This window comes from Aotus nancymaae, unplaced genomic scaffold (assembly GCF_030222135.1).
Source record: "Aotus nancymaae isolate 86718 unplaced genomic scaffold, 86718_ANA_hifiasm-v0.15.2.pri h1tg000040l, whole genome shotgun sequence".
Classification (NCBI taxonomy): domain Eukaryota; kingdom Metazoa; phylum Chordata; class Mammalia; order Primates; family Aotidae; genus Aotus; species Aotus nancymaae.
In genome coordinates, this window is record NW_026988454.1 from 34977135 (window position 1) to 35000307 (window position 23173).

General features: G+C 37.9%; 2 protein-coding genes across 2 annotated transcripts in view; both read left to right on the forward strand.

The window, feature by feature from the left end:
- Positions 1 to 19476, forward strand: part of TAAR5 (trace amine associated receptor 5) — a 38682-nt gene extending 19206 nt beyond the window's left edge. The window contains exon 4 of the mRNA XM_064360398.1: positions 18344 to 19476. Within this exon, the coding sequence (XP_064216468.1) occupies positions 18391 to 19395 (1005 nt within the window). The 5' untranslated portion in view covers positions 18344 to 18390 and the 3' untranslated portion in view covers positions 19396 to 19476. The remainder of the gene's footprint in view (positions 1 to 18343) is intronic.
- Positions 5860 to 7107, forward strand: TAAR4 (trace amine-associated receptor 4). The gene is made up of 2 exons (XM_012451578.2): positions 5860 to 5924; positions 6006 to 7107. Exons 1-2 carry the CDS (start codon positions 5860 to 5862, stop codon positions 7105 to 7107), a joined length of 1167 nt encoding a protein of 388 aa, XP_012307001.2.
- Positions 19477 to 23173: the final 3697 nt, after the last annotated feature.

Consider the following 23173-nt stretch of genomic DNA (forward strand, 5'->3'; position numbering starts at 1 on the left):
AGAAGATTCTATTATTTGGAAGTATCCTAATTTATTTAACTAGATCCCTACTGTTTATGATCTTTTGCTACAACAAATAATGTTACAATAAATATCCACAAACATATTTCTTTATGGGAATGCATCAGTAAATTCTGTGGTTGTTGGATTCATTTGATGTGTATTGCATTCAATCGCAGAAGCACGTCCTCACCATATCTAATTGAAAAAGACATTAATAAAAATACAAGCATTTTTAAAAAACAATACAAGATGCTTGTATTATATCACTGCTTCTTCTGTGATTGAATGCAATACATATTTCTTGCTTCCCACCAAGGGGGATGTAACACAGAACGCAACAGTAAGCCAGAATTAAACTCCGTCCTCTAGCTATCTGCATTCTGATGAGAGAAAATAAAACATGTGGACAAACGAATATATGCTTTGCAAGGATTTTGGTCAACAAAGTAAAAGAAATGTTATTTAAATTATTTGAATTTTGCAATTAATTCAGATTTATTTGTTATTTAGTGTATGAGAGAAAATTCTATTAAAAATTCAGGACTTCAGTTTATGAGCACCTGTTAGTCTGGTTGGTGTGTTTTTTTCCTTTCTTTCCTTGTCTCTCTCTCGCTCTCTTTTTTTTTTTTTTTTTACTTTACACTTTATTTACTTTGTTCTCTTACCTTTATTCTATATTGCTTTCTTCTTCTTTGGGGATGAGCAGTTAAGAGTGGTTTACTTGTATGGTAATCACAAGGAAAGACCATGTCTTTTTCACGTCCAAAGCATGTAACTTTTTTTCCTTTTACAAATTAACCTTTGTTGTTCCTACTTTTAGAAATCATGAAATCCTGGAATTCCAGGAGTCATTTTATTCTCCATGGAACTCCAGCATTGCTGTCAGAGCAGCTCCTCCTGGTGGCCGATTGGTGAGTTCAGAGCCTGTGCGTTAAGCTGTCAGGTTGGGAGAGAATTGAGGAGTCATCTTCACGCCAAATCATTTTATTTAGCCAAATACCATTGAAATATTTGAGTTCTTTCCTGGACCTGGACCTGGTCAAATATGTAAAGCCATTAATAGATCTTCTCCCTCAAGCAAGCCATGTAAATGTTTACATTATTCTCAAACTATAAACAATAATGAACCAGCTCCTTATGGAAAATAATTTAAACAACAATAACAATAATAATAATAATAATAATGATTTGCCTCTATAAGAGGACTCTTTCCAAGCTCCCGAGGAACCAGCTGTAGCCGGGTAGCATCCTTACCTCAGAAGTTAGAACACATTTTAAGGGGCCCCTTTTCTGTGCTTCTAGGTTCTGATAATCCAACCACTACTTCTTTCCCCAGTCTAGAGGGGTAGATGCTTCCTACAGTTACCATTAGTAGTGACCTCAGCAGGGTTTGTTTTGGTTTATTTTTTGTTTGTTTACAAATGCTGTTTGCTCTTTAAGTTTTCAAATTAAAAAAAATAATAATTTTCTAAATTAATTTATTTCTGTTGAAATAAAAATTACTCCTTTCTACTCTCCTGACTGGCCCCTGACTAAAGCAATCCAAATTTATAAAAATATACTATGAAGTAATTAGGACAGAAATTTGGAAAGAAAAGTTTAATAAACCAAGTTGAGTACATAAAGGAAATCCAACATCTTCCAGACATCCCCATTCACAAAGGCATTTAATTTCATGAAGAATATCCTCAGAGGATATAATAAAGTTAGTCCTTACCAGCTGATTTAAATATGAACAATTTGTTTCTATTTCTATAAGAACAAGCTTTGGGTCTGGCGCAGTGGTGGCTCATTCCTGTAATCCCAGCACTTCGGTAGGCTGAGGTGGGCAGATCACCTGAGGTCAGGAGTTCGAGGCCAGCCTAGCCAACATGGTGAAACTGAAACGTCGTCTCTACTAAAAATACAAAAATTAGCTGGCCATGGTGTTGGGTGCCTGTAATCTCAGCTACTGGGAGGCTGAGGCAGGAGAATTGCTTGAGCCTGGGAGGCGGAGGTTGCAGTGAGCCAAGATCATGCCACCGCACTCCAGCCTGGGCAACAGAGAGGGATTCTGTCAAAAAATAAATAAATAAAAATAAAAAAGCTTTGCTGTTCTCCAAAGTGTTGTGTATTATTTAAGTAAAACAACTTTGTGGTGTTGATGAATAATAAAATTACCAATGGAAACTCCTTGAAGCTTAGTGTCTGGAATTATGGCACACTAACAGAAATGTCTTCCCCAGTAATCATGAAAATACCCTCATGGTGATGAAGAGTCCTCTTTTCATCCAATTGTGTTGAAACTTTTGTTTTGTATTTAGCTTTGGCTAGTACCTTTATCTGAAAAATTATCAACTTAAAAGAACTGCGGTATGAAGGAGTATCACTGACTTGTGCATGGTAGGAAAAAGAAGATATAAATGAGTTAAACTTTGACTAGAGATTAAAGACTTCACGGAATGAATGCATTCGCTAGCATTTGGTAATAAGTGGATGGAGCATGGGTTGGATTTCAACTAAATTTTCTTTTTCTTCTCTCCCACCCTTCTTTCCTTCCTCTCTTCCTCCCTTCCTTCCCTCTTTTTCATTCTTCCTATCTTTGGCCTTGTGTAAGGCTAGTCTGTGATGTCCCTCTGAGGTCATAGCAATGGTTGTACAGAACTGATGCTCCCTCTGAGGGTCATTTCTCTGGTGACTCAGTATAATCTCTTCCTGGCAGCACACTGAAGGTTGTGAAAAGACACACTTGTCAAAAGTAGGATATAGGACACTGCCCCAAGAGGCATATTTCAGGCATAAATACTGGTAACAGCACAGCCTGCTAGGAGCCTACCTATAATAGTGTGGCCCCAAGTTCCTAGGAAATGAGCAGGGCAGACAACAAGAGAACACGGTGCAAATTTGCTTGGTAAGAAACTGTAGCATAATAGATAACTCACCTTTCAATGGTGTTAATTTCACCAACCTAATTAGCCAAATTTTGACAAGCCAAAGGAGAATATTAGGACAGAAAAAAATCAGATAGGTTTCTTTTCTTTGTTTGCTATTTTTGCATGTTGAAAGATATCCCTCTTAAAATACTGAACCATAAAAATAAATCTGGGTAATCTTTTTAAAATTACTGAGATTTGAAAGAAACAATGAAGGGAAAACCCACGGCAAATCTTTCTTAAATCTAATTTACCAATAATTTCCCTCACTTATGCCACTATTGTATGGGTGAGATATATCAAAGTAAGATAAAATCATTATTTTTGTGAAAATGGCTGCAGAAGTAGAGTGTTTAGGCTACGTAACCAGTAAGAGAAAAATCATGCCTGATAATGCAGATATGATATGTCTTCTCCTAGTTTTTTCCTTTTATTTACAATGCATTGCTGAACTAGCTGAGCTATATTTCCCCCTTCTTATTTGAGGGAAATATGTACACGCTAATATACTTTCAGGGTTCTAGTACTGGAGAAAAAATTATTCCATAAATACCCTTTTCCTTGAAATGCCAATAATTGTTTACATTTTCAAAATTATTTCAGAGTTCTTGTTTATGCTTTATTAGTCTATAATCTTCTTTCTTAAAGAACTACGTTTGAACTAAAAAACTATGCAATTCTTGCTCTTCTCTCCAGAATTGTCAATAAATGTTTCTTTCTACTTCCCAGAAGAAATAACTAATAATTTCCATAGGTGGTTGTTTGCAACGTTGTAATTAACTTAGCCCTTTGTTGCTGATGCTTGGGGAAATGTTACTGTTAAAAAAGAGAAAACGTCACAATAATATTACATGATAAAAGTGAGATGCCATAAAGGGTTTAACTTTATTTTATTTGTTTTTTTAAAAAATACCATATCTATCTTTTCTGAAGGCCGATCTCCAAAGAAAAGGAATCTCTATTCTGTTAAGTTTTAAATAATAAACAAAACTCCAACTTGATTTAATTTCATAATCATTTCCCTTTAGCAAATCAGCAAGCCAGCAGTCATATTTGCATTTAGTTACTTGTTTTCATAACTTTTTGCCAAGACTTAAGATAGGAGTTTGAAATTATCCTTATCTTTGACATTACCTTAACAATTCACCCACGTAATAATTCTTTAAATATGTGTGTGTGTCTTACCCTATCTTCTTGGTCTTAATCTCACACTTAAATGTTTAACCATTTCCCTAGCATGTGTAACTGTAATATATGAGAGAATACTGTTAATTTCTAGAAATTGTTTCATGCCATGTTTTTCAAATAAATAAATAATTCACTTTACAAACCAAGGAGGTTAAACTATATTTTTTCAGTGATTAGGTTTTCAAACATGGAATTTAAAATTTTAAAAACTATATAATGAAACATAAAATTTTGTACGGGCAATGTTCTATTTATGAATATGTAATGACAAATGCTGAAGTGACTTTGTAGTTGTTAGCTATCTTAAAGATTGATTTTAAAAAGAATTGAAAAAGAATTGAGGAAAGGTTTTAAAATTACAAATGCAAAGGAGATAAAGAGCAAGCTAAATTTAACTTATTAAATAAAGTGTTAGATATTAAGATTTGATTATTTGCAGACTTTTAGAGCTTTGGAACCAAAGTGGCAAGTAATCAAACAATGTATTCTGTGTATTCTGATTGCTAGTCTGCACTTTATAAAGGAGCTGAACACATCTTTGTTCTTCTTACATTTTATTTCCCTATGGCTTGGTTTTTCAAGTACAATTTAATTGTTTAGCATGTGACTGGTATTTTTTAAAAAAAAATTTAAAGAAAAAAATTGAGAAATCGAGTTACTATATCCAGAGCAAATAAAATATGTTATAAAGTTAGCATTTCAAATAATACACAGACATTGGAAATAATTGCTAAGCTATTATAGCAAATAGTGAAAATAGTATTTTTAAAGATGCTTGTATTTTTATTAATGACTTTTTCAATTAAATCCGGTGAGGATGTGCTTGTGGATTCATTTTCTCAAAAGACCACTGAGTTGTCTATTCTCAGGCCAAAGTCCATTTCGACTGGCCTTAGATTGCTTCGGTCCCCAGAATTATACATCCAGCTCTGGCACTGGAAAAACAAATCAAACCATGTCATACTCTGGGTGGGTCAGTCCCATTATTTTCATACTACAAGGGCAACAGCATTAATTATATAAAATGATAGATTAAACAATGAGCACTCACACATATCACATTTGTTACAAATATCAGACAAAAACAGTGGGAGAGGACCTCAATTTGAATTTGAATTCATGAATACAGCTGCTAAATGAAAGAAGATAAGCCACAGATTTGTAGAACCTGTTATTTGTGGATTTTTTTCTTTACATTTTTGACTATTCATGTATAACTTTGTGATCCTTAGTATATTTTTAGTTTGCCATAATACAGCTCAAACTCTAAAAACTATGTTGTTCTCCGCATTGGAGAGAGAAATGTTTCCTTAATTGAATAGCATGTCATAAGTGGCAAGATGGAAAGCATTATTGGCAAATTCCCACACATAAAGTTAAAAAAGAAGCATCGGCATAATCTTCAGATCATAATTATTGTAAAGCTAAACATTAAATAATAGTTCCACAGTTTTTGATCATCCTTAAGGGGCTTTTATTGTTTTAAAAATGTCTAATATAAGTGGGACAGGAAAATCTCAATCTGCCTACGGATTTGGTATCCTGAGTGAGGTTAGTATTAGGGCAACTGGAACATGCATTCACCTATATTACTGAGAGGATGATGACCTACTAGCAATCCAGTTTTCTTTAGCCCCTTCCTATTCAAGGAGTGGTCCTTGGACTAACAACACTGGCATCTTCTGAAAGCTTGGATGCAGGCTCTTAGCCCTACCCCAGAATCAGAATCTGTGTTTTAAAAAAAGATTCCTAGGTGATGTGTATGCATGCAAAGTTTTGGGAAGCAGTGCTCCTGGTCAGTAGGGAATTCGTAGTTGGATTGTACGTGCAGGCTTAGTTTGGCGTCTGAAAAAAGCTGTGCTGCTGGTGATTTGTATTCTTTACTGTGTCTTTCTTACACAGAACTGAGAGGAACACAGCACTTTTGAACAAGATTCATGGCACCCATGAGACAAAGACAACGAATTTTCCTGACCCTCGGAATCCCCCAGCAGTACAATTTTGCTTTAGTTCAGTTAACAATTCATGCCCTAGAAATGTGAGGCCAGTGCCGAGTGTCTGGGCCATGTACCTGGTCATGATTGGGGCTATAGTGATGACCATGCTGGGCAACATGGTTGTGATCATTTCCATTGCTCACTTCAAGCAGCTCCACTCCCCAACCAACTTCTTGATCCTCTCCATGGCCACCACTGACTTTTTGCTGAGCTGTGTGGTCATGCCCTTCAGTATGATCAGATCCATCGAGTCTTGCTGGTATTTTGGAGACTTCTTTTGCAAAGTCCACAGCTGCTGTGACATCATGCTCTGCACCACCTCCATTTTTCACCTCTGTTTCATCTCCGTTGACCGCTACTATGCTGTTTGTGACCCGTTGCAATATGTCACCAGAATTACCATCCCTGTCATAGAACTCTTTCTACTCATCAGTTGGTCCATCCCAATCCTTTTTGCCTTTGGCCTGGTATTCTCAAACCTAAACATAATTGGTGCAGAAGAGTTCATTGCAGCCGTTGACTGCACAGGTTTGTGTGTGTTAATATTTAATAAGCTCTGGGGGGTACTGGCCTCCTTTATAGCTTTCTTTCTCCCTGGAACAATCATGGTGGGAATTTACATACACATTTTTACAGTAGCCAGGAAGCATGCTAAGCAAATCGGCACAGGTTCTAGGACTAAACAGGCTGGGTCAGAAAGCAAAAAAAAGGCATCCTCTAAAAAAGAAAGCAAGGCCACCAGGACCTTAGGCATAGTCATGGGAGTGTTTGTGTTATGCTGGCTGCCCTTCTTTGTCTTGACGATCACAGAACCTTTTATTAATTTTGCAACCCCTGAAGATCTGTACAATGTCTTCCTCTGGCTAGGCTATTTCAACTCCACTTTCAATCCCATTATATATGGCATGTTTTATCCTTGGTTTCGCAAGGCATTGAGGATGATTGTCACTGGCAGGATCTTCCACCCTGACTCTTCTACCCTAAGCCTGTTTCCTGCCCATGCTTAGGCTGTGTTCCTCATTCCATAGGACTGTTTTTCTGGTGGGGAATCTTGGATGCCCTTTCTCCACACGAGTAGGGGCATGGATTGACTGGATGAGGAGATACTTCTAGGTGGTGTAATGAATCTAGGTAGGAGTCATAGAGCTAGCCTTCCAGGTGTACTAAAGCTACTAAAGTGGTTGTTTTGGGGGCTTTTGAGAAAGACAACTCCAATAAAAAGAATCTCTCCTAAGCCTTGCTGACTCCTGAGATTCCAAATTACGGATCTAGAATTTTACTCCTTTGGCTTAAATCATATGGAGATTTTCTCACTTTAACTTGAAAACATCAGATGCAAAAGCAAAGTTGGTTTCCACAATCATTGACAGCTATGTATATCTGAGTTTATCTAAATCTTTCTTTCTTTTTTTTTTTGAGACGAAGTCTTAGTCTGTTGCCCAAGATGGAGTGCAGTGGCACAATCTGGGCTCACTGCAACCTCCATCTCCCAGGTTCAAGTGATTCTCCTGCCTCAGCCTCCCTAGTAGCTGGGACTACAGGTACACACCACCATGCCTGGCTAAGGCTAATTTTTGTATTTTTAGTAGAGAAGGGGTTTCACTATGTTGGCCAGGCTGGTCTTGAACTCCTGACCTTGTCATCTTCCCGCCAAGGCCTCCCAAAGTGCTGGGATAACAGGCGTGAGCCACTGTGCCTGGTCTGAGTTTAATCTAAATCTTTCTTGAGATTGTTAATGCTTGTTAGGGGAGTGGGAGAGAGCCTAGGCATACAGGAAGCCTGGGTTATGGAGCATGCTGGTGACATGGAAGGGGAGAAAAATGCAGACAGTTGTAGTTACTTCCAATTTTATTGATTTTGGCTTAAACCCCTTTTCAGAAAGGATTGATATGAGATTTACAGTATTTGTTAAAATTGGACTGTCTTACTAAATGAGATAAATGGATATAGAGTTTAGGAAAAGATTCTTTCTCCCAATATACACTTTTGATCTATGTATGTAGGCAGCCTTTGTGTACACATGCTGGGAGGTGTCCATGTCATTGCATATGTGTGTACACATATTCATTATCCTCCCACATTGAACTTTACAAGGGTGTCCATAAACATTAGCTCAATTATTTCTCAAAACAGCTCCATGTGCTCTTCCTAGGCTAGGCCAAGGAGAGTGAAGCAGCCATTTTCATTCCTAAATCAAATCTCCTCTTCCCAGTACTCATCTAAGTTGAGCAGAGTAGCCATTATCTCAGGGGGAACGGTGACTTCCATGATACTTGCTCCCTGTATTAAAAGCCACTCAGTTCAATGAACATTTATTGAGAACCTACTATGTGCCAAGTGTTGCTCTAATTGCCTGTGGTTCGGAGATAGATAAAACTTAAACCCTGGCCTCAAGGGAATTTTGACTTCATAGGAGAGACCATAGCCGCTCAGTTACACTACAGGGTAATGCATATTACAACATAGCCAGGTACAAGAAGCGAAGAGAGCATGGCAGAGGAAAATGTAGCCTGGCATGGGGTTGTGGAGAGACTGCCTGCATTTTTGACCAAAGGACTGTAGCATCAGGTTTGATAAGGGAACCAGAGCCTCTATTAGCATCAAGGGAAAGCTGGGAAAGTGGGGTTAGAGCATCAGCGAAGGGGTCACTAAGCCAGATTCCTGAAGATCAGCATGAGGAAGCAAGTTTGAGCCAGTACTTTCACCCACTGAAGTGAAACTGCAAAGACAGGGTGTGTGGCAAAGTTTGTGGTGAGCTGTTGCCCCTGGGTAGCTATGGCTCTGTGGTTCTTACCCAGGAATTCAGTGGTAGACCTGGGACCACTGTTGCTTAGCAATGTCAGCAGACAGGAAGGAGAGTCGAGAGTAGAGTGGAGCTAGGCCAGGGAGTGAGGCTGAGAGGACACGCGTCAGCTTTCTCTGTCCAGCATAGCATCTTCCTGCGAGCACCCTCAGGAGAATGGCCACAGTTTCACGTCTGCTTTCCAAATCTCACACACATTCCTCTAACCTGGAATAAAATCCAGAAAGAAATTCTGGGTGATGCGGTTCTCAGCTTAAGTTGTCACAGCACGACTCATTACCTAAGTCAAATAAAGAAAACAGCAAGATACCTGTGTGGGAACAGAATAAGTTCAGCCATGCTGAACTACAAGTCGCAAGGATGCTGGGGCGCACCTAATGTGCTCTGCTAAAAGGCTCGACTTGGTCCATTCAGTGTGTGGGAGGCATTAAGATAGATGAACATTTTCAATACTAGATCTTTTTGATTAAAAAAAAACTTTTTGTGGGTACATAGCAGTTGTATATATTTATGGGGTACATGAGATGTTTTGATATTACCCAGCAGTGGAATTGCTGAATTCTATGGTTGCTCTATTTTTAGTTTATTCAGGACCCTCCTAACTGTTCTCCATAGTGGTTGTACTAATTTACATTCCCGCCAACAGTGTACCAGGGTTCCCTTTTCTCCACATCCTCACCAGCATTTTTTAGTACCTGCCTTTTGGATATAAGCAATTGAACTGGGGTGAGATGATATCTTATTGTAGTTTTGATTTGCATTTGTCCTATAACCAATGATGTTGAGTCCAAGACTAGATTTTAACTGTCTTTCTCCCTACCAAATTATAATGTTTTGGTTCTAATAGACAGACTTATGAATGAAGAGACGCAAATGAAACAACTCAGTATAAATATAATGTATAATAAAATACAAGATTACACTACTTCTCCAGGACTATTGCCAAGCTAGGAAGTAGCTACATACACCATGTATTAGCTGCTTCAGTCTCTCATACTGCATTATAAAAACGACCCATGTGGGCTCTTGAATGACCTTTGAGATAACCGATTGGCTTATATAAGGGAAGAAGACTGGAAGAAAATATATAGGAATAGGAACTGGTTTCCTGGACAGTCTGTCTAATGATCTCACTGCAGTAGACATTGTAGGGTCCACTTCATGGCAGCAGCCCTATCTCTGTCACCATAGAACTATGCTTTCAAAACCTAATCATGCTTCTTTTCAATACTCAACTAACAAGACTGAGGGGTACTCAGCAGAAGCTATTTGTGGATAAGAGGGAATGAAATTGTTGCAAAAATGGAAAGGTGATTGTTCAAGACTTGCATCTTTTTGAAGTATAGTAAGTAGAGAAGGCATGGGTTTTGGAGTAAAACAGACCCAAGTTCCAACTTGGCCAATTCCTCAGTGAATGACCTTGGACAACTTGCTTTGCCTCTGTGAGCCTTCACTTCCTAATCTACAAAACAAAAACAATAAGACTTCTCTGCTGCTGAGGGGCTCAGTGGGCTTTGCAAACAAGAAACAGCCAATATATTCTTAACATTATTAATATTTTTCTCTCAAAGATTTTTAAAAGCCACTTCTTTAACGGAAAAGATTTTTCCATATAAAAGTGGAATAGACCTTATAAAGACTTAGTAGTTCTGGGGCCGGGCGTGGTGGCTCACTTTGGAGGCCAAGGCAGGTGGATCACCTGAGGTTGGGAGTTCAAGACCAGCCTGACCAACATGGTGAAATCCCGTCTTTAAAAAAATAATAATAAATAGAGAAATAAAGATTTTTTAAAAAATAAAGACTTGGTAGTTCTAAAATATGAAACAAGGGATTGAGCTAATACATGCATTCAAACATGAGTTTTGTTGAAAATTTATTTTTATTTTCATTCAGAAAGTTTGCTAATAGCTTTTTATCATGTTTAAATGTTATTTATAGTTCTAACTGGAAATGTAAAATCTCTGTGAATGATTGAAAAGACAGTGTATTACTTTATTCTTGCACTGCTATAATGAAATACCTGAGGCTGGGTAACTTATAAATAAGTTGTTTAATTGGCTCGTGGTTCTGCAGGCTGTACAGGAAGCATGGCTGGGAAGGTCTCAGGGAACTTACAATTGTGGCAGAAGGCAAAGGGGAAGCAGGCACATCTTACATGGCTGAAGCAGGAGGAAGAGGAGGGAGGAAGGTGCTACACGTTTGTAAATAACCAGATCTCGTGATAACTCACTCACTCTCAAGAGAACAACACCAAAGGGGAAATCTACCCCCATGATCCAATCCCCTCCCACCAGGCCCCACCTCCAACACTAAGGGTTACAATTTGATGTGAGATTTACATAGAGACACAGACCCAAACCATATCAGACAAATTTTGAGGAATCAAGAACTATTCTGTCCTATGTGCTGTCAAAGGCAGGCAAAGGCTGTCCATAGACAACATGCTATAGCAAGAGAGTCTCTGAACCCTGGGTGAGGTATGCCAGTTTGAGCTTGTACTAAGAACACTTCCATCTGGCTTTATAATCTCAGGTTATCATAATTAACATAGTCTCATTATAATTTTTTATTGTTTTGTTAAAGTTGTCAGTAACTGGAAAATAAATTTGGTTTCTAGAATTTGATAGTAACACTCCAGACCATAAACAAGAATTAAGTAACAATTTCTAAATATTTCATGAAACGTTTTCAAATGCTTATGAAAATAAAAATTTCCCAAGTATGCATAGGTGTATTCAAAATTAGAAGGAGCTAGGCTATCTAGAATAATTTTTAGTCTAGGGTATTTCTCTAGCAGATTTCATGCACAGCTAATAGTACAAAGCTTATATTGCCACTGGTTAGGGGGCCTGGGACAAAGTTTAATATCTGAGCATGTCCAAGATCCATTCTTCTTTCTTGAACTACAAACATAGACTTTTTTCCCTTCAGTAAAAGTTATACAGGCTTATTACAAAGAACAAAATAAAACTTCAAGTACTCCAGAAAAGTACAATGAAGGAAGTAATTCCAAAACCAACCAGAGATCCGCTGTCAACTCTCTCCTTGAATACATGGACTCACAGAGATCGATTTTGCTAATTTTGCTTTCTGTCTTTTGATATCTGTCTGTTTTACTCAGTAAACTGTCATAAATATATTTGTCAACAGCAATAGAACTATATCATTAATTTTAATGATTGCAAAATACCTTATTGCATGAATTGTACTATAGTTCCCATAATTTGTTTAATCCATCCCCTATTGGAGAACATTCAGGTTATTTCCATCTTTTACTACTATTAATAGTGCTTCACAGAATATCCTTTAGCATGCATAATTTGTCTTGTGTGATCATCTCCCTGGGATATATTCCTTGAATTTGTAATGCTGGTTCCAATAATTCATTATAACTATAAGATACATGTTATATCCACTTCCGCCCCTTGTTCCAAAGGATTTAAGAATGACTTACATGAATATATACAAGAAAAAGATAATTGACCAGATTTTTTTAAAGTATGTTTATAAAAAAATGAAAATAGAACAAAATGGGAAATGAGACTAGGAAAGGCAATATGAGGACACTGGAACCAAGAATGGCTCAAGGCCATCAGACTCAGTCAAATGCACCTGGAGATTAATTCCAGCCTCCTGACCCGAGGGCCTATGCTTTTCTTGTGAATCTCACAACCATCCTCTCTGTGCTTCCTCTCTGCTCTTCTGAAACTGTCTCTTAGATCCCCATTACTCTTGTGCTACCTCGGGGGGTCACAGGCCCTTCTGTCCAATAAAACCTCTCCTAGAGCAGCAACATAACTTCTTTTAATTTTATTGTAAATTGACACATAATAATTGTACATATTAATGGGGTACATGCAAACATTGTGTAATGACAAAATTAATATATTTAGCATATTCATCACTTCAAACATTTATCATTCCTTTGTGGTGAGAACATTCAAAGTCCTCTCTCCTAGTTGTTTTGAACATACAATATTGTTAATTATAGTCACCCTACTGAGAAACAGAACACCAGAACTTGTTTCTCCTAACTGTAACTTAGTACCCATTCACCAATTTCTCCTTACCATCCACTCCCCCCTACACTCCCCAGCCTCTGGTAACCACTATTCTATTGTGTACTTCTATTAGATCAGCTTTTTTAGATTCCACCAATGACTAAGACTGTGATATTTGTCTTTCTGTGCCTGGCTTATTTCACTTAACATAATGTCCTCCAGGTTTATCCATGTTGCTACAAATAATAGGATTTCATTCTTTTTTAATGGCCATTTAGTATTCAATTCATATATATGCCATATTTTTTAATCCACTAATCCACTGATGGCCACTTATGTCAATTCCAAATTTTAGCTACTGTGAATAGTACTGCAATAAACATGGAGTGCAGATATATCTTCAACATAGTGACTTAATTTCCTTTGGATAAATACCCAGTAGTGTCATTGCTAGATCATATAGGAGTTCAATTTTTTAATTTATGAGATATCTTCATGTTGTTATCCACAATGGCTATATTAATTTATATTCACACCAACAGTATATAAGTGTTCTCATTTCTCCGCATCCATGCTAGCATTTGTTATTTTTTGCATTTTTTAATAATAGCTATGCTAATTGGGACAAAGTGATATCTCATTGTGATTTTGATATGCACGTCCCTGATAATTAGTCAGCAGTCCCCAACCTTTTTGTCACCAGGGACCAGTTTTGTGGAAGACAATTTTTCTACGAATGGGGTTGTGGAGCAGTTTCAAGATGAAACTGCTCCACCTCAAATCATCAGGCATTAGATTCCCCTAAGGAGCACTCAACCTAGATCCCTTGCATGCACACTTCACAATAGGATTTGTGCTCTTATGAGAATCTAACGCCACCGTTGATCTGAGAGGAGGCAGAGCTCAGGTGGTAATGCTCACTTGCCACTGCTCACCTCCTGCTGGGCAGCCCAGTTCCTAGCAGGCCACAGACAAGTACCATTATCAGTGCCATTATAAGATATATGCGACTTCCCCCTCTATTCCTTATTCCAAAAGGATTTTGGAACTCTGGTCCATGGCCCAGGGATTAGGAACTGGTACTAATCTGTAGCCCCATTGTTGAGGACCTTTGAATTAGTGATGCTGAGCATTTTTAATGTATCTATTGGCCATTTGTATGTCTTTGATTTTTTTTTTTTTTTTTTTAGAAATGTCTGTTTCAGTGTTTTGCCTATTTCTTAATTGGATTACTTGCTTTTTCTGCTACTGAGCTGCTTAAGTTCCTTACCCCTTTTCTCATGCAGAGTTTGCAAGTATTTTCTCCCATTCTGCAGGTTGTCTCTTCATTCTGTTGTTTGCTTTCTTTGTTGCACGGGAACTTTTTAGTTTGATGCAATCCCATTTGTCTAGGTTTGCTTTTGTTGCCTGTGATTTTGAGTTCTTACCTAAAAAATTTTTGGTCAGGCCAATGTCATCAAGTGTTTCCCCTATGCTGTAGTTTCAGATCTTACATATATTAATTCATTTTGAGTTGATTTTGTATACCGTGAAATATAGGGGTCTAATTCCACTTTTCTGCATGTGAATATCACATTTTCCAGTATCATTTATTGAAGGGATTTTCCTTTCCCCAATGTGTGTTCTTGACTGTCAAAAATCAGTTGGCTGTAAGAACATAGATTTATTTCTGTGTTCTCTGTTCTTTTGCACTGTTACATGCATCTATTGTAATGCCAATAGCATACTGCTTGGGTTATAATAGCTTTGTAATATATTTTGAAGTCAGGTAGTATGATGCCTCCATCTTTGTTCTGTTTACTCAATATTGCTTTGGCTATTCATGGTCTTTTGTGGTTCCATATTAATTTTAGGATTATTTTTCTATTTCTCTGAGAAATGCTATTGGTATTTTAATAAGATTGTATTGAATTTGTAGATTATTTTGGGTAGTATGAACATTTTAACAATATTAATTATTTGGATCCATGAACATAGAATATCTTTCCATTTATCTGTGTCCTCTGCAATTTCTTGCAGCAGTGTTTTATATTTTTTATTGTGGATATCTTTCACCTCTTTGATTGCATGAATTCCTAGATATGTCATTTTTTGTAGCTATTGTAAGTAGGATTGCTTTCTTGATTTTCTTTTTCAGATTGTTTGCTATTAGCATATAGAAACACTGATTTTTATATGTTGATTATGTATCCTGCAACTTTATTGAATGTGTTTATTAGTTCTAACAGTTTTTTGGTGGAGCTGTAAGGGTTTTCTACTAATACGTATATGATCATGTAATAACAGCACCACTTCTAAAATGGGTTGCTCCCCATGTCTCATAACAGATGTAGTACCTGAGTATTAGGAGAAAAGCTGCTGATAAAAGTCACACTATGTGAGTGATTTATTCATAGCATTCTTTCAGTGTTAGTTTGTCCAGGGACTAATCAATTACTTTCCATTTGTTTCTCGTGTGACTAATAACTTGGGAAGTTAACAGTTATCTGTACTAGATATCTATTCAAACTCCTGTCTACCCAACTCAGCTTTCTACATGCCAGAGACTGCACTTTATGAATCTTAACTCACTAATACAACAAAATGGTGACATAGGTAATGTATTGTACTCAATTAATAGATGGGAAAACTGGACACAGTGGTGTTTGTTAAGTAATCTGAGACTCAGAGATCATACTAGAATATATGTTGGTCAACAGCAATAGAACTATATCATTAATTTTTACTATTGCAAAATGCCTTATTGTGCGAATTGTACTATGGTTACCCTAGTTTGTTTAATCCATCTCCTATTGGAGAACATTAAGGTTATTTCCATTTTTTACTGTTATTAATAGTGCCCCACAGTATATCCTTTAGCATGCATAGTTTGTCTTGTGTGATCAAGAAACAGTCTGTAAGATTCTGCATTTTCAAATACATTTGTGTTACATATTCCATTTAAGTAGATTTGATGTAATCTATCCCAGAACCAAAAACCTTTCTCTGGCTGAGAATGTTGGCTCACACCTGTAACCCCAGCACTTCGGGAGGCCCAGGCAGGTGGATCATGAGGTCAGGAGTTCAAGACCACCCTGGTCAATTGGTGAAACCCCATCTGTACTAAAAACAAATACAAAAATTACCCAGGCATGGTGGCCAGCATCTGTAATCCCAGCTATTCAGGAGGCTGAGACAGGCAATTGCTTGAACCTGGGAGATGGAGGTTGCAGTGAGCCAAGACTGCACCACTGCACTCCAGCCTGAGCGACAGAGCAAGACTCTGTCTTAAAATAATAATAACAATAAAAATAAAAAAGAATAACAAAAAACCCCAAAATCTTTTTTCTTTTTTCTTCTTCTGTCCTATTCCAGCTGCAAGACATTTGTTTGTATTTTACACAGATTCTTGATCAAGTAAAATATAAAGCCATAGGACTCCTTAGCCAATTATATGTGGATTATGACTTTTAAGCTAAAGGGGTTTCAAGGTACAGAGTAATGCAATATCCTTCCTTGGTCTGATTAAGTTCTGGAGCCAGAAATCTATTTCCACACATATGAAGTTGGCAGAAGGCAAGATTCCAGCAGTCACCAGACTATAGGAAGCTTTGCTTTAGAAAACAATGGGTTTAGCTGTGCATTTGTAGAGAAAAGAGAGGTGCATACCACCTCCTTTCTTCTTTTTGACCTCCCCTACCTTCTCTTCCAGGCCCCTCTGGCATATATAATTTGATGTCCCCTCTAGAATTCTGTCATTTTTACAACTTTAGTTTGAATGATATTGTGAAATGGTTTCTCTGTAACTATAAAGAGGCATATCAACTTCTAAGACATCAAGAGGCAGAAAGAAGAATATGATTCAACATGTTATTTTCCTTGATAATATCCCCTGAAATCAAGTTACACAGGTGTAATTATACATACTCTTACCAATGGGTATACAGAGGGAGAGGCTAGGTGATGGCACAGGAAAGGATGAAACAGGAATTTAACTCTTCTTCTTTCAGGTGAACTGTTTCATCTACCATGCTTTCTTTCACCATTACAAAATACAGAGCTCAAAAAACACACAATGATGAATACCGTGTGGAAATCACAAACCACCCCTTCATGAACCAAAAAACTCAGGATCACTTATTCTCAACTATTTCTCATGTTGAGAGAAATGTACGCAAATAATCCTAAAGCAGAAGAGAAATAAGGAACTCACTAAAAATGAAATTAGAGAAGATATAGCAATCATCAGCAGGCAAGAATACCTTCAAAACATCCCAGAACTGAAGAGTTAAAAAAGAATATGTACATCGTGTCTTTATTTTACCTCTAATTAATTGTCAGGGTAAGTGATTCTGCACTGAGGAGGAAATTTAAACAACTGAGACTTGCAAATAGTGCAAACTAGGTCCCACGGTGCCTCTTCACAGCTTATTTGTATCATAGCACATGGAGGAGTAGTTTCTATTGAGAGTATAAAATCATTAACTGATTGCACATCTGTCATTACGGCCAACAGAAGAGTACTCTAACATTCCCTATGTCCACCTGCTCCCAGAAACATTCCTTCCCAGGAAGGGATTCTGATTCCTACCTGTGTAAGTAGCTTAGAAACCCTGAATTCAATATATTAGGACTTGGTTAATAGTTCACAGACTTATGTGAAGATATTAAATAAAGTCCTTTTGCATGTAGAATAATTCTATCAAGATGTGTGAGCACTTTGTGTTATCATCATAATATGTGCAACATTTAAAACTAAAGTAAAACAATTTCTGCTCTTTTAATTATTAATATTTGTATGCTGAATTCTTCTCTTGGGGATAGTTGACATGTAACTAAAAATCTTAATCTGCTGATTTTATTGTCAATGTAGGTAATTCTTAGAGAAGCTAGAAGTTACACTTTTTGTAAGGAATAATTTATTAACAAGAATTAATTGGTCACTTGGTTCAGATCATTGCTTTAAATTTCACTTTACATTTGACAGAAGTGCCTTATCAAAATGTAGGCGACATACTCTATTATTTAATGCTATTTACTGATATAATCAGGCTTTCTTTGAGGAAACATTCAGCTTACATCCTTCTTTTCTTTCTTTAAGAGTACTGTCTACACTAGTTTTTTGTTTGTTTGTTTGTTTGTTTTTTGTACTTTAGGTTCTGGGGTGCATGTGCAGATCATGCAGGATTGTTGCATAGGTGCATACATGGCAATGTGGTTTGCTGCCTTCATCCCCGCATCACCTACACTAGTTTTAAAGTGCCTAGTCATATAAACCAGGGCTAGCAGAAGAGACTCTCATGAAAGCTTGAATACCATGCTGCATTTGATTTTCAGGGCACATTTGATTCAGTACTCAGGGACACTGTACTAGCTTCCAAATTGTACTTTCATTTCCTCCTCTTCATTTTATATTGTGATTGTGTAGCAGACTTTTTTTTTTTTTTTTTGGCCCCCCAGTGGAGAAGGTGGGCAGTTCCCAGAGAGAGGAAGCACAGAAACCATAAATGAGAGCTGTCTTCATTCAAGAACAGCCTGCAGCGTTCTGCTACCAGGTGAATGGGTCTTGCCCCAGGACAGTACACCCTCTGGGCATCCAGTTGGTCATCTACCTGGCCTGTGCAGCAGGCATGCTGATTACCGTGCTAGGGAATTTATTTGTGGCATTTGCTGTGTCCTACTTCAAAGCACTTCACACGCCCACCAACTTCTTGCTGCTCTCCCTGGCCCTGGCTGACATGTTACTTGGTCTGCTGGTGCTGCCCCTCAGCACCATTCGCTCAGTGGAGAGCTGCTGGTTCTTTGGGGACGTTCTCTGCCGCCTGCACACCTACCTGGACACCCTCTTCTGCCTCACCTCCATCTTCCATCTCTGTTTCATTTCCATTGACCGCCACTGTGCCATCTGTGACCCCCTGCTCTATCCCTCCAAGTTCACAGTGAGGGTGGCCCTCAGGTACATCCTGGCAGGGTGGGGGGTGCCCGCAGCATACACTTCCTTCTTCCTCTACACAGATGTGGTAGAGACAAGGCTCAGCCAGTGGCTGGAAGAGATGCCTTGTGTGGGCAGTTGCCAGCTGCTTCTCAATAAATTTTGGGGCTGGTTAAACTTCCCTTTGTTCTTTGTCCCCTGCCTTATTATGATCGGCTTGTATGTGAAGATCTTTGTGGTTGCTACCAGGCAGGCTCAGCAGATTACCACATTGAGCAAAAGCCTGGCTGGGGTTGCCAAGCATGAGAGAAAAGCTGCCAAGACCCTGGGCATTGCTGTGGGCATATATCTCTTATGCTGGCTGCCCTTCACCATTGACACAATGGTCGACAGCCTCCTTCACTTTATCACACCACCACTGGTCTTTGACATCTTTATCTGGTTTGCTTACTTCAACTCAGCCTGCAACCCCATCATCTATGTGTTTTCCTACCAGTGGTTTAGAAAGGCACTGAAACTCATGCTGAGTCGGAAGGTCTTCTCACCACACACACGCATTGTTGATTTGTACCATGAATGATTCCTTCTACTAAATGCAGGCAAGGAGTAGGACCTCACAGGAAGGACGAGTGGCACTGTGACCATGGGCTGTGTGGTGTTGAGTTTGTGGGCATGCTTCCAGGGCAGCATGGGTTAAGTAGAAGAGAAAGACAAGCTCCTTAATTTGGAAAGAGATGAAGCTTTCCCCTCATTCAATATATTTTTTAGTGCATTGGAGGAAAAGGAGAGCATGAAATCATCTGAATATCCACTGGATAAGCCAGAACACTGTGCACATACTTGGTTCCTAGTTCATTGCTTCCTTGAAACAACTAAGATGCAAAGATGGAAAGAACGGAGCACTGAGGTCTAGCTTTCTCAGTTCTCACACTGGTTCTGCCACATGGAGCAGCCAGGAGCGATTTCAACAATCTTTGAATCCTCCCTCCTCCCACCACAGAGGTTTCTCATTTAAAATTAGGGGTCTGTACTTTTTTCTTTCTACTATATTCTTAAGTGAAAATATGGTGCGATTTAACTTTAGGAAACCTAGTTTGAATCATAATTTCACTTCATATTTCATAATCGTAATCAAGTGTTTAGAATGTCTCTTTCTCAAAATGTTCATTTTAGAATCCTCGTCTCCTAAAAACCCAAGCACTAAACAGATTTGTCAGCCGGGTTTGTCCATTGTAATAACCACTGAGTAAAAGTATCATATTCTTAAAGGAATATTTTTTCTTATCTTTTTGAATAATTTAAACCTGAAAATACTTGGAATATTTGGTTAAGTGATAATTATCCACATCTTTCCATTTTATAAACCTGCTATCTTTCCAGGGACACCAGGACATGCTTTTGTTTTTGTTTTTGTGAAAACAAACCCCTGTGCCACATGCTTGCTCAGAATTGAACGGAAGGTTTCTCAGCAGGGATTACTGGTAAGGGCACTGGCACCTTTAGGCACAGCCTGCCTATCTTCCGAATATTTTCCTAAAGCCTCTAATCACTATTCCTTTATATTAGTTACTGATATTTTTTCAAATTAGTAATTGCTTATTTGAAAAACTTCTTTATAAATTAGTTCGAATCCTCTCAACTACAGATGCACAGATAGGTGTAGCTATAGATACAGATACAGGTGTATCAATCTCAATACGTAACTTAGACAATGAAGGAGGGAGTGTATTTCAAGAGCAATTCATATGTCAATACTATGATAAGTAGCCATTAAACAAATTACTTAAAACAACCATTCACATGTCAATAATAATCAGTAAAGGAGTAAAAATTTATTTTGTCAATGAAGTTAACTAAAATAGGTTTATTCCATTTATTTATGTACAGATACATGGAGAGAGAGGGAAGTGATACTGACCCCCAAACTTCCTTACTTAAAAAAATTTGTCATAAAAATATATTTCTATGTATTCTTTAGCACTTAATTTTTCTTTGGAATTAATTATAGTTTCTGTTTTTTGTTGTTGTTAACTCTTAGGCATTATTAAATAATTAAATTACAGATGAATTATAAACTAAAACTTATCCTAGTATATACAGTTTTGTGTTAAGATGCTAGAAATACTGTGCCTTTTATATAACAATAAATACAATTTGCAACCTATAAGTGAGTCATTCCTTTAAAAAGCATGTTTTTCCCTTGCCTTTCTAGAAATAAGCCCCCTCATTCCCAATCAACTGGGCATAGCAGTCTCCATCTTGGAAATAAGAGACCCTGCTGCTTCACAAGGTGGAGCTCTGAACTAGTCAATTTCACAGAACAAAGAAGTGATTCTACTTTTTGCAAATATTACTGTTTCCTGTTAGGTGGAGAAGGCTGCCTTAGCCAGAGAGGCCCCCAATGAACAGAAGGGAAGGAATTGACAGTTACTGAGAACCTATGATGTTCTGCATCTCACTTAATGCCTATCAACCTGTGAGGTAGATATTATCACTCTTACAGGGCACATAGATAGACACACAAAGATTTGGTAATCTACCTTGGTCTCCGTACTTAAAAGCTCTTAACCTAACTTATTACTTGAAAACTGTTAACCTGTCTCCTATTTCTCTGAAATACTAGGGAAACCTGGACAGTGAAAAACCTGTGAATAGGACTGACACTAAAAAGCAGGTAGGAGAACTCAGTTTTCAGTGAATCACAGGAACACATGGACATGCATGTCATGGTACAATATTTGTATCACCAAAGAACCAGGGAAGAATGAGAACCAGAACTGCACCTTCAGTGGACACCACAAAGGGAAGTGTGAGCTGATGGGTGGAGAGGGGAGGTGACCGACTCCAGGATTTAAAGCTCAGCTCTTTCATCCTCTTTGATAGGAGAACAGAATGTAAGAAGCAAATCCGTTGCACCCAGAAAACTGGGTTAGGCCCTTAGACAAATGAAAGCCTGTACTCAATGATATTCTCTTGAGATCTTAGTAGAGTGTCGGTGGTGATAATAACCCTTACTCACTCTCTCCAGCTGAGTCAAAGTTAACCACATGTAAGACAAGTGTTCTTAATTTTTTGTGCCATGGACTTTTTTGACACTCTGGTGAAGACCACAGATCCCTACTCATGATGAAAACTTTTGACAGAATAAAGGTTTTTAAAAAACGTGGAATGATAAAGAAAAACAATTGTTAAAATATAATTATATCAATATCTTAGAAATAGTCAAATTTGTAATATAATCATATGTATGTTTCTTTTTGAAAGCATGAAATAACAAGATCTGCTGGCAGGTGCAACAAAACTACTATAATTTCAAAGTAGTAATGAGCATAAATGAAATTTTATAATATCTGCAACAACTATTTTGAGATATGAAACAATTTCTATTGGTGACAAACATCAGAGATAGTGCTAATACCACTGTGATTTTGCCTATATTTAAAATGGAAGGAAGTGATAAAATTTCACATAGAGGTTAGTAAATATAAAGATAGAATTTTTTCCTGTATAAGTTGAGGGACCTCCTGATTTCAGAATCTCCTTTAAATGTGAACACTGGGGCATTCTTCGGCGCATGAAAGCTTTGTGATCAGATGTGAACAGAAGGCAGTGACAGTCACACTTCACCACTAACTGCTATAAGTCTGAAGCCTAATAAAAACTCATCTTTATCAAGAGAATCCCACTGGAAGATTGCTTGACAAGCACAACCATTTCTTGGTGCTTTTGTGCTTGCTTAGAATTTTTTTGGTATTTTAAAAAATTTCCTGCTTCATTATATGTATCAGCATGGTTTTAAATTTCATGATACATCTTTCTTGTTTTATATAAACCTGACCATTATATTTTTCTACAAAGACCTCTCAACTTAATTATATTGTTTTCTTACAACTTAGTCAAACCACATTATAGCTCATCGCAGTTGGCAGCGTGTGTAAGTACGTATGAGTAGAAACAGTTGTGTATGTATGTGAGTATATGTTGTTTGTGAGTAGAAGTGTATGACCTACATGCCGTATAGATGGACAACAGTTCTGAGGCAGGCAATTTCCCTAGCAAGGGCCCTTCTGTATTGCTTCTGATTCATGCTGCTTCAAAAAGTTAGTTCTGTAGAGAGCACCGGAAATCAAGAGCTCACACTAACAGCAGCCCACAAAGTGAGAGAGGGAATGAGGCCCATTCTCCCATGCAGAGCTTTACAGGCCGCATACCTTGTCTCTGGAACTCTGATGGCTACAATGTTGGAAATGTAGAGGAAACCTCTGACTACCAAAGAGAACGGATTCACTGTCCTGAGAGCTGGCCCTGGGCACCTGTCATATGTTGCCACTAAGAGGTATGTTTTCTACATTTTTCCA

What these genes read in the sequence shown, in the direction of transcription:
- TAAR4 (XM_012451578.2), top strand. Translation starts at nt 5,860, where the DNA reads ATGTGTATGCATGCAAAGTTTTGGGAAGCAGTGCTCCTGGTCAGTAGG. An exon ending in AGGGAATTCGTAGTTGGATT is followed by an intron (nt 5,925 to 6,005) that starts GTACGTGCAGGC and finishes TTTCTTACACAG; the next exon opens with AACTGAGAGGAACACAGCAC.